The following is a 12641-nucleotide window of genomic DNA, read 5'->3' as shown; positions in this document are numbered from 1 at the left end:
ACTAGGCACGACTATATAACTATATGCTGGGCACGTGATCACACATTCATGAAGAGACTCAGTGGTGAACGTGAACGCGTGGAAGATGCTCCGCAGAAAGACGACGTGTATATCTGATTCACTACACAATTGAGAACTGGGCAAAAGGACTTCGAGAACAACTGGCCTGGGCATAGAAACGCGTCATTGATTGGTGTGAATACGTACGTAGCTAGCTCACTTTTAGACAGCATAGAGTGTATCTGGATCATTGCAGATCAATATTCATTTTCATAAATACTTCCTTTCTTTGAAGCTCTGTGTATCTTTAGAAATCCTACAAATACGTAGCTAAGCTTTTTGGTTGGTATACTTCACCGTTTTCTGTTTAGCTATTGTGACTGACTTGGACATGGTCAGTTTTTTCCGAGTACCTTGCTTTGTGCCGGATGTAGCTACGTAGATTATCACTAGCTACAGTTATATAATTTCTTGTAGTTAACTTGTTGTTGTCATATTTCTGCATGTTGTATGGATATTTAGCTATGCCTATGGGTGATTGTTTGTGACTTACTAACTATATGTCCATTCTATGTCACAGTAAGGGGGAAGCATGGTTGCCTTTTGTGTAACCCTTAGCTTTTCCCACTAACAGAAATTGATAATCTAATCTGATCTGTTTGACGTGCATTGATAAATATCTAGTAGCTATTAGTCTCGATCCCAGGTCACTTTTTTCCTTTTTTGTCGGGACAGGAAAAAGGTAACATGGAACATCTACAGATTATAGCACGACATAAGTAATAAGTGTAGGTTGATGATTGTAAAATTTACAAGAATGTATAGTGCGTTATTAATGTAACTACCAAGCCACACATTGTTAGAATAGAACTTCAGAGCCATCTTTCAAATTTAACAGATATATAGCTATACTGAGTAACTACCCTTTGATGAATATATCTGCTTGCTATATAGCTATAGCCTGGCACATTTTACTTGGTATATGACTACGTATATTGGAACCTGCAGCTACATGTGTATTATGGGACCAACCAAAAGTGTCCTGATTATCCAAGATGTCATGATCATCAAGGTGTCCTGATTGTCAAGGTCACGCTTCATGTATCGAAGCATAGTTTTATACCACGTGTACAGGTATCTTCTTTTTCAAGTGTCCTGATTAACAGGTTCCAACCACTCTATATAGCTACTGAATTTGTTGCTATTATACTTAATAGAATTCAGTGTTGAAACTGAAACTGTTTACAAGATATCATGTGACTCAATCAAAATACTTTGTAGGAAGCCATGTTGTGATTAAAATGCACCACAACAAAACCTTCAGACATGCAGATTGATACATTTCATACTTTCAAGTTTGCATACATGTGATACCCAGAAGTTTTAGTAAGCAGCACTTAGTTCAAAGTATTATTATTTGAATATTTGTTTTCTTGAAATTCCTAGCAGTTTGCACAACATTACTCATGCATATTGGCTAGCATTTTGAGGAATCTGTTACACAAATGTATGACATGATAAAGTGTTTACAAACTGAATTCTACACATATGAGGGCAAAAGTTTTTAACAATGTCATAACTTTGGCCGCCAGCACTCATACTCTACACATTGTAGTGACCACTTTGCCAACCTATCTAATTATCATCTATCAAGCAAGCACTATGAAGTATATGATCTAGTGCTAGCACTTGGTGGAATAATGTTACTTGTAAGATACCATTTCCTCCTGCAATTAGGCTTGAGCCAATTATGCTTTGAAAATAGCCTATTATAATTTTGAGCAGTGTTCAAAAATCCAGTATATTATGCTCGACCTGAATGACTAATCCTGAACTTGTTGAATGTGTTAAATCTATGTATTTAAGTAACGATGTGTGTTAGTAATTAGTGCTATGTGTGTATAGTTTTGTTTTTGCATCTATTTGTGCTGTATGTATGTGTTTTAGCTCTGGTAAGGAAGAACGGCTCGTGCCAATTACCAATAGGATAATAATAAATCAATCAATCAATCAATCAAACTTGGATCCTTAGCTTCTACTTTGTAAGTGTTTAGCTGACAGTCTATAATGTTGTTATGCATCCCTAAAAAACATCTTGGCATATTTAGCTAGATCACTCTGCTACTGATACTTTTTGTTGATCCCTTATAGGTTGCACAATTTATGAACCACCATCTAACAACCAACCATATTGCAGTAAGGTAAATCAGTTACTTTTACATGCCACCATGCTTATTTATATGTTTGCATTCATTTGTATAGAAACTAAAGATGTCTTGTGAGGGTTACCTGCAGCGTTCGTCCAACATACTGCACCTGTGGCATAAACTGACCTACTACAAGATTGTCCTCAGAAATGAAAGAATAGAATTCGTGAAGGTGAACTCAGATGGCAAAACCACAGTGAAGCACACATTTTCAAGGAACAATGCTGATATCCTGGTAGTTCCAGTTAGCAAGAACCCCAAAAGTAACAACTTTTTTGCATTTCACATTTTGAATGCAAAAAACAGGAAGAGGATAACCACATACCGAGCTAACAATATAGCTGACATGCGTAAGTTTATGGCAGCTCTGGGAGGAGCTACTTCATCATCAACTGACCTGCTGGCTGATGATCGAACACTGGGAGACATCATAGATTCGCCATCAATGCCTAACTTGTATTACAACTCTTACAATCCCAAAGAACAACTGCTTGCCAGGTATAAGTCTTTCGATACAATTTCCTTGCAACCAGAAGAAGAAATAGTTGCAAAAAGATTGATTCTTGAAAAACCACCAACCTATCATGAATTCCTTTCTAAGCTACCACCAGAATATTACCTACCTGAAGGAATGACCCTCCCTGAAGCAATCATCAGGTATGCAAGTGGTGAAGTGTTAGACACGGAGGATTTTAATAGCTTTGACAAAGATGTGAGGAGACCATGGAATGACACCTACCTACCTCCACATGGCCCTCCAGTGTTTACTCCAATCAGCATCGGCTATGGCTTGGAAATTGGTTACAAGTCCGGTTACCAAGCACTCTGGGACTCTGCTTCACAAAAGGTTTTCTACATTGATCATGTAGCTAAGACCAGCATGACAGAAATTAGGACACCGTCACCTTTTCCTCAAGAGGAATCACCCAGTGGTGATGCCCTAACTGCTACTGATAGTAGTGGGAATCCTGAAGATTACAAGTTGAAGTTGACCAGTATGAAAATAGTGGGTTGGGATGTTGATGGTGTATTTAAACCAAATGAATGCATAGAAGTTTTTAACATAAACATAAAAAATGCTGGAGAAGAGCCATTGCCATCTGGAATAACTTTATCTATTTCTTCCAATCCACTGGTGAGATTTGAAAATATCTCCCTTTCTTTGCCTGCTCTTGAAGCTGGAGGTACCTACGAAGTTCCTGATAGGCTATATGGACGTATTTTTGATCATCCCACACCAAATGAACCAGGTCCATTTAGCTCAGAAGCTGATTTTTCTCCAGTGATCTTCCTACCCAATAGTGCCAAGAAGAAGCTTTTTACAATGCAGCAGAAGATGCAGGTGGAGTACCCAATAAAACTGATGGAGCTTAAATCACCACCTACTTTGTTGCCAGGAGAACTTGGTGTCTTTGAGATCACAATTAAAAATGTTTCCAACCGCATCTACGGCAGTGATGGTAAAGTTACTGTTGAGCTAAGTCTCCATCTTGATGCTCGCCTTTTGCCAGCCACTCCAGTCTGGGATACAGACGGTGTCCCATATTCTATTGATTTCAATCACACACAGAAAGATAGCTTTAGAGTAGAAGTGAAGGAAATTAAACCTAAAGAAACATTGACCATACATTTGGCAATAAAAATGGAGAAGGAAGCAGAAGTATTTGATCAATGCATATGGCAAGCATCTTTGTACTTTAGAAAGAAGTTGATTGAGTACAATTTCAACACTGTGTGTGTAGCACCTCTGAACAACATATTTTACCCCAATGCAGATGTCATTATGGTGACAAAAGCAATGAAAGATCTGGAGTACACTTTCTGGCAGCATCTCTTCAAGAACTTGAATTTGTCAGTGTGCACATGGAATCCAAAGGAAGATAATCTCTTTAATATGATAAAGATGAGTACAGTGAACCAGTCAGTACGCAAACTCCTCCTGTATCCATGCAGTGATGTGGACCAGCTACCAAACAAAGAACTGGTAAGATACTTACAAGGAAAAAATGAGGACGATGCACTCCCCAATACTCACATCAATATTGCTGTAATGGTACCTCCTTCCTGTGAGCCTTCAACCAAACATGCCATCAAGCAGAAGATCTTGGAACTGACTGATCTAGAAGAGCTGCCAACAGATGAAAAGAAATCAAAGAGGAAGAGTAAATCATTGGTGATTACAAGTGTTTCAGACAGGTCATCCAGCCCAGCCTCTGTCACTGGAGAAGTTGAGTATTCCACAAGTAGTGTCATTACTTATGTGATGCCTTTGTCTTCTGTTAGTAATTTCATCCTCATAGATGGGATGGATACAACTAGCAACATTGCTACTCTTCCTCTCTCCTACATTCCACTAGAGAGTCACTATGGCCAAGCGTTTTTAGCTCTGCTAGCTAGTCTACCTTTACAAAGAAAACTGCAGCTGTATGAAAATAAAGATACGCTAGGTAACTTTGTGATTCCCAACAGTCTATCCATAGATGCCAGTGATCTAGTCATCCTTAGTATTGCTCATGATATATGCAAAAATGCTATAGAGTTGGCTGCAGAACCAAAAGTGCTTCAAGAAATCTTGCAAGACCAGAAGGAAGAGGGTTTTCCCAGTCAGGCAGTTAAACACCAGGCAGTGGAAACTAGTGAAGTAGAAAAGAATCCAAAGAATCGTAAGATGTTGAGACATATAACACACAACTGTCAACATGTAAACAAGCATTTCAGGGTAAAGAAGAAAGAAATTGAAAAGTCCAAAATACCAACATTAAAGCAGATAATGAATCTATACAGTGCCCCATACCAGAAGCAATCACTACTGTAGTATCATGCATAGTATAATAGAATGCACCGTTACATTGAACTATAACAAATCTATTTAGTTTCTACTTTTCAACTTCAATACCTATACACAACTGCAAGTTGTTCTTACATTATATATACATAGTTGCAATCACAGACATTTTACATTATTAACTGTAGCGTGATGACTTTACTACTAGGGCTGGTGGTGGTATTGCTAAGCTTGAACTATCAGTGTGGTGATGCCTGTGTATTAAAGTACACAGAGATAGAAAAGAAGTTTCTAAGTAATGAAGAAAACATTGAGAAGTTGCAAGATGTTTTCTTCCCTGTCAATGGGAAAAGCACAAATTTTGCAATTGTCAACTATTTTTATTACAGTTCACAGGGAACACCAGTTGTATGTTCCTACAGTAAGATAGCTGAATCCAGGTTGTACTATTTTGCTCATGAATTTGAAGAACACTGTTATCAGCCATCATCCAATGATGTCACATCATTTTGTCACTGGATGTGGACAGACTGTGCCATCTTTGTACTGTACAGTCCAAGAGATTTACAAATACTTGCATACACTGTTAACATGTTGTTCCCACAAGTCAGAACTAACCTAACAAGTACAGTTACTTTAGAAGTTGATGACATATGCCACAACGTGACTTACAATCATTTGTTAAAGCTAACAGCAAGGGTATGTAATACACATTAGTGTATATGCACTTGACTACTGTTAGGGTTTGTATTTCTTTCTTTTTGTGTAGCTTAAAGCTTTAGCCACTGGTAAGAATGACAGTTTTACTCAGCCAGAGCTTAAAGGATATGCTACCAAAAAATTATTCACGTATATTAAATACAACAGGGAATCATCAACTTTGCACCGGGAACCACTGTTGGCAGTTTATTTTGTCATCAGATACTCAATATATGTTATAAACACTATTGGGACACTATTCTTTATTCCACTTATTGTAATCACAGCCAGAAAATTGTACCCTTGCATTTATGATAGCATACAAGCCTCACCACTATACTATGCTGTGCTATGGGGCCTGGCACTGACCAGCATTGCTCTTAATGTGGTCATCATCCTGATAAACTTTATGGTAGTCGTGTTGCCAGCATGTGTAACAGGATTTACTGCAACCACATTCTACCTGATAGTGATGCCAATTGTTGAGTTAGTGACAGTGTTCTTTGTGCCATTGAAAGATGATATTAGAATTCCAAAGTGCATGTGGTTTTCTACTGGTGGATGTCTATTTGGAAATTCGCCTAAACTTGTACAAAGATTTGCCTTGTGGAATGTTTTTGTGTTGGTGCAGTTGCTTGTCTTTCATACCATCTTCTTCCTCATTGCCTTTGTCTACTGGCCACTTCTTTCAACTGGTGTGCTCATAGCAAATGCACTAATAGTGTTTTGTACTGTCTCATTGATTGGCTTGTTGCTGTTGATAGAACTACTACTGAGACCCAAACATGGTGACTATGATGTGACTGATATTTGGCTAGCAGTGTCCAACTTGGTCAAGGCATTTCTTGTTGGGGGCATCCTCTACTGCTTGACAACAACTTTGATTGGATTTGCTCTGGAGAGCAGCACACTGAGGAGAATACTCCTGTTTGTAGGTGGTCCTTTAGTTGCTACTGTCATTTTGGCTACTGTGCACTGGATATCATCTGGAATGCATCACTAATGTTAGTTGTTTATGCACTATGAAACCAAAACAATATATTACAATTACAAACATGGATAGCTATGCATACTCACTTTCAATCTTTCAATAAGAAACTGTGAGAGTTAACAATACATCTTATTGTACTATAGACACAATAGATTGTATGAATAAAATTTTTGTTGAAGTACTTTAAAACACTACTGGTGCTAAGAATAACAGGACCTGGATAGCTACAATTCCCTTAAGTGAGTATTATTCACTTAAAGAAATGTTAATGTATTTATTATCAACTTTACCAGTTAGGAACTGGAAGGCGAACGTAGAAGGCAGAGCCTGTAAGCATGTTTACCAGCCCTTATAAGCGTGTTTACCCTTAGCCTAGGAACCTAAGAGAAAATCTTTGAGTAAAGTAAACCAGGAAAAGCTATACAAAAGGCACATTTTCTCCAATATATGCTGAGCTGAACCCTCAAAAACATTTATATAACTCAAGGATGGAACTGCACAAGTTTTTGAAATTTGGCTCATTTGTAAGTACTGCTTGACCAGCTAAAATATTTCATTCAAATGTCTGACACAATATTTATGACCAATCAAAATTTTACCATACATTTTCTATGGAGAAATCATGACAATACACAGTCTGTTATGTCCCTTTCCTGAACTTGTAATGGGGCCAAATGACACATATAGCATTCACAAAACAGAACAGAATAACCTCTTGACACCTTTACTGTCACCACTAATCATATGTGGTTGGCTGAAATGTTATTTCTCTTGAGAAAAAAAGATTTGTTTATCTTTTCAGTTGTTTTCTCAGGGCTCGTGCAGCTTGTCCATACTATAGCCCCAGCCCTACTATTGTCTATGTAGATTACACTGTGGAGTGTGGCCAAGGGGGTTTTTCTAACAGGAACAATCAGGGCAGATCCAGGATTTCATATGAGGAGGTGCTTACTGGAACTAAGAACTGGATGAGTGAATGAAGCATGCTGAGCTTGTGTAACATGCTCCATACCTCCACCAATGTATTGTGTATATTTGTGCAGCTGTACCCCCTGTGTTGTATCAGCCATATGGCTGTCTTACACAGTAATTAAATAGGAAACTTTATTTTCTGAGATTGAATTTTGTAACAATTTCAACTGAACTTTATTGAATAAGACTATGTATAGATATATATTGTGGGACACTTCACAAAATCATCAGTCTCCAGCAGTGGTAATACAACTTTAAAGCTATATTCAGAGGGCACAGCAGTCTGGTTGTAAGATGTATATAATCCACAGTTAACAGTGTGGAAACTAGCTGCAGCTGAATTGATTTACAATTTGTATATTTTTTACTAGGGGATAGCAATACCTCTCCCAATATGTATAGAATCTGGATTATACTCTAGTGTAGTGTTGTCACAGGACTTTAGTTGTATGAGCACCATGTAAACTTCAAATGCAATTTACAAGTAGAAGGAAAATTTAGACACGTGCATTGATCAAGTATAGAATTTCTGGGTAGCAAGGGCCTGTGCCCCAGCTAATGTTTGTACTGCCATTGATTGCATAGAAACTAATGTTGTATAGTTGTATAGGACTACATGGCTTTTTCTTAATGTGCAAATACAAAAACAAGGTCTTTGAGTGTGTACACATCACAGTGTACCACTTTGTATATTTCACTAACCATTCTATGTCACTGGTGTGTCACTGTGTACCACGTGTCACTGTATATCACTGGTGTGTGTGTGTGTGTGTGTATGTTGTGTGTGTGTTTCTTGTGTGTGTGTGTGTGTGTGTGTGTGTGTGTGTGTGTGTGTGTGTGTGTGTGTGTGTGTGTGTGTGTGTGTGTGTGTGTGTGTGTGTGTGTGTGTGTGTGTGTGTTACTGACCACTATACTACACTGTAAGTATTACCGTGTACATACCACTTTAACATATCACTGTGTACAATGTAACTGTATCACTGTGTACCATTCCATTCTGTACCACTCCATATCACTGTGTACCACTCTGTGTCATTGTGTACCACTCTGTATCATTGCATACCACGCTCGATCACTACATGTGTACCACTCTTTGCCACTGAATGAGTTACCTGTGGGGTACTATGATTCAAATCTTTCCCAGGGGAAGGACTGGTACCATGTATGCAGGAGGCTGTACCATGTCGATGGGTGATGTTGTAGGCTCACCTGAACACCACCCATTACATGAGGTATGAAGCTGCTATGTGTATCCTGGGAGCAGCTAAACAATTAGTAAATAATGGTGAAATAACACATCAATATATATATTATAGGTGTACAGTTGCTGATGGGAGATGTCCAAACCTTAGTGGAAGACACTGTGAACTTAATCTCATTGGTTAGCATGTTATCAATGTTGAATTTTTTTCCAACAAATAATTTCAGAATGAAAAGCTGGAGATAAACACATATGTAGCATCACAGTAAATATCTGTACCATTAATTGGAGAAGATAAGCTAATTAAGAGAGACTTGAGAGCCTAAGAATAATAATTATTCCACTATAGCACTATAGTAAGCACTGTAGCAATTGTACAAGTTATAAAACATGATGGCACTAAATATATAGTGATCTCAGCATTATACAGTTCATTGTAAGAGTACCACATTGCTTAACATGAATTATTTTAAAATTTTCAAAATAGTCAATATTTTATAATTCTTTGAAAGCTTTGATTGCTTAAAATTTACATTCTGTGATTATTAAAATGCTGCCTGTTAGATTACAATAGAGGTCATAACTAATTATAATGTGTTTAGCTATACAACCCTAAAAACTAAATTTGTGGTGGATGACAGAGTTGAGAGGTGTCAGGCTATTATCAATACAACAGTGCTGGTTTGTAACATAACAACTTTGTAGGATTAAACTGAACTATTTACTAGGTACCAATCTAAAGAAGCTTGACTTGTACCATTAACAAAAGCAGGTAACTTAAATATCCACAGAGACTCCAGAAAGTATTTTTGAAGTTTGATATATTAAAATGTAATAATACAATTGCAAGTGCTACTGAATGATGATGATGTAGCTGATTCCAGAAAGTTAGTCACCATTGTAAAACTGATCTGACAAGTGTTCATTTAATTTCAATATACCAGAACACACGAGTGTTTGGGTATGTTATAAGTTATTTAAAGGGTTAAGAGGTGTTATTGAGGGACTTTTGACTTTTTCTGTGGCCATTATGCATGTACATACTTCATTCTTTTGAAAACCTGGTGTAGAAAGTCAGAAACAATTTATTCTGGAGTTGATTTGATTAGAAGGAAATCTAATGGAGTTAACTGACATGTGCCAACTTGGTTTGGTGATTGTTTCCAGGTACACACACGCACCCACCCACCCACCCACCCACCCACCCACACACCACACCACACCACACCACACCACACCACACCACACCACACCACACCACACACACACACACACTTTACCAAGAGTTCATAATATATATAACCACTTTAGCATGGGCATTCAAAGGCACCGCTCAGTGTTTAACTCGCATATTGGCCAGGTAATATCAAGATATTGCCCGAGCAATATCATGGGAAAGCGGTTTGCCCATGAATTTGATACCCAGCCAGTTCAAAGAAACGATGTGCTTTGACTCGTTATAATGAGCGACATAGAGCTTTGTATTGTGGGACTCATTTTTGTAGTGGTTGCTAAGCTGATTATATTTGCTAAGATAGAATAGTTAGTTGTTACTAAAGGATAACGAAAGCACAAAATAATTGTTTGGGAGATCGTGGATAGGTATTTCTACCCACCGCATATCAGCCTTTGAACAGACCACGGAACACTACTACGTTGAAATAGATTAGTAACTTACAGTCCTAAGTACTTAACTTAATAACTTACTTACTGTTCCAATAACGAAGTTAGTTGGCTCAACTTGGTACAAAAAATGATAACAATATGAACTCCATCCCACAATCGCAAGATTTCTAACATTGCATGTTGAAGCATAGTAACGTATTAATGACGTTTTAATGTATGGATAATGTTTTGATGGCTATTAACCCACCTTGTTGGTATAAGCAGAGACCGGGCTTTCCCCATTACATGACTAATTATTATGTCATTATTTGTATGCATATCAATAGTAATATGTGACTACTGAAAAAATAATAATTAGCCCATGCTGTTAAAACTACGATCGATCTTCAGATGCTACTGTATAAAACAAATGGAATGAGTTCTCGGTGGTTCTTTCACCTATTATAGTATGTTCACGATGAGCTGAATCCTGAAAAAAAGAAGAAAAACAGCTAAAAATTAAAAGTGGATTTTTTCTCAACAGAGTTAACATTTTAGCCAACCAGATGATTATTGATAACAGCAAAGGTGTTAACAACAGACACGTACGGTTTTGCCCCATTAAAAGTTTGGGAAAGGGCTGTAATCGACACTGTACTTATATGGCTTCCCCATAGGAAATGTATTGTGAAAATTTTGATTGGCTGTAAATATTATGGCAAACATTGGAACAAGATTTTGAAATAATTTTAGTGGGTCAAGCAGTACTACCAAATTTCAAGATCGTGTGTAATTGCATCCATGAGTTATTAAATGTTTTTGAGGATTCAGCTCAACGTGAACATACTATAGGTGAGTGTGCCCCAAGTGATATATATCACTTATACCATAGCTGCTTGGGATTTGCTGATATTATACACCTTTAGCCCTCGGGCTTTGGGTGTATATATCAGCAAATCCCTCACAGCTGTGGTATAACTATTAAATATATAACTCGCAGCACTTACGATAGCTGTATTCACAAATGGCCTAGCAAGAAATGCCTATGAAGCGGTCTTAACCCATGAAGGAATGATTGTAGCTCGGTGAGAAATGCTTACAACTGGAGTTAATTTGGTTGCTAAGACTTGGTCTTAGCAAAAAATTCACCTAAATTGCCGTTATTAAAATTTTTACCATTAACCTACCATCACAGCCATTTCTTGGCCGCCACCTTGGATTTCACATCTTTTTTCACCATAGCCTTTTTGAGGGCTGCACTGTTTTTTTTACAGCTTGGCTGTTTTGGATTAGATTTCATTTCTTTTTGTATTTGTATACCACCGGCCGGCTTTGGGACTTTTTTAACCTGTCTTTTTTTTCTTTACCACAGGAAGAAGAAAAGATGAAGCAGATGTACTTTAAATATTTCTGATTTTATCAGTAAATGTACAAATTATATATATAATACATATATTTATTACAGAACTCTCCATGGTGGTTTCTTTGTAACTGAACACTCTACAAGGTGACTTCTTCTTGATGCCCTCTCTACAGGGTGAATTGTTAGTAGCTGAATAATCTACAAGGTAACTTCTTCTAGCTGATCTCTCTATAGGGTGATTTGTTTGTAGATGAACTATCTACAAGGTAACTGCTTCTAGCTGATCTCTCTACAGGGTGGTTTGTTTGTAGCTGAATTCTGTGCAGGTGATTTGTTTGCAGCTGAGCTCTTTACAGAATGGTTTCTTTGTAGCTGAACTCTCTACAAGGTAACTTCTTCTAACTAATCTTTCTACAGGGCAATTTGTTTGTGGCTGAATTTTCTACAGGGTGATTTCTTTGAAGCTGAACTCTCTACAAGGTAACTTCTTCTAGCTGATCTTTCTACAGGGAGATTTGTTTGTAGCTGAACTCTCTACAGGTGATTTGTTTGCAGCTGAACTCTCTACATGATAGTTCTTTGTAGCTGAACTCTCTACAAGGTGACTTCTTCTAGCTGATCTTTCTACAGGGAGATTTGTTTGCAGCTGAACCCTCTACAAAGAAACTTCTTCTAGCTGATCTCTCTACATTATGATTTCTTTGTAACTGAACTCTCTACAAGGTGACTCCTTCTAGCTTATCTTTCTACAGGGTGATTTGTTTGTAGCTGAACCCTCTACAAAGAAACTTCTTCTAGCTGATCTCTCTACAGGGAGA

At 37.7% G+C, this 12641-nt stretch overlaps 1 protein-coding gene across 1 annotated transcript; it reads left to right on the top strand.

Moving 5' to 3' along the window:
* The first annotated feature begins 63 nt into the window (after positions 1-63).
* LOC136267166 (uncharacterized) lies at positions 64-7179 on the top strand. Its single transcript, XM_066062257.1, has 4 exons — positions 64-203; positions 2152-2201; positions 2263-5691; positions 5762-7179. Exon 3 carries the CDS (start codon positions 2272-2274, stop codon positions 5020-5022), a length of 2751 nt encoding a protein of 916 aa, XP_065918329.1. The 5' UTR covers positions 64-203; positions 2152-2201; positions 2263-2271; the 3' UTR covers positions 5023-5691; positions 5762-7179.
* The last annotated feature ends 5462 nt before the right edge of the window (positions 7180-12641 follow it).

The sequence above is a fragment of the Dysidea avara genome, chromosome 9 (genome assembly GCF_963678975.1).
Source record: "Dysidea avara chromosome 9, odDysAvar1.4, whole genome shotgun sequence".
Taxonomy (NCBI): domain Eukaryota; kingdom Metazoa; phylum Porifera; class Demospongiae; order Dictyoceratida; family Dysideidae; genus Dysidea; species Dysidea avara.
The sequence above is the reverse complement of the archived record's forward strand: the minus strand, read 5'-3'. Positions and strand labels throughout refer to the sequence as shown.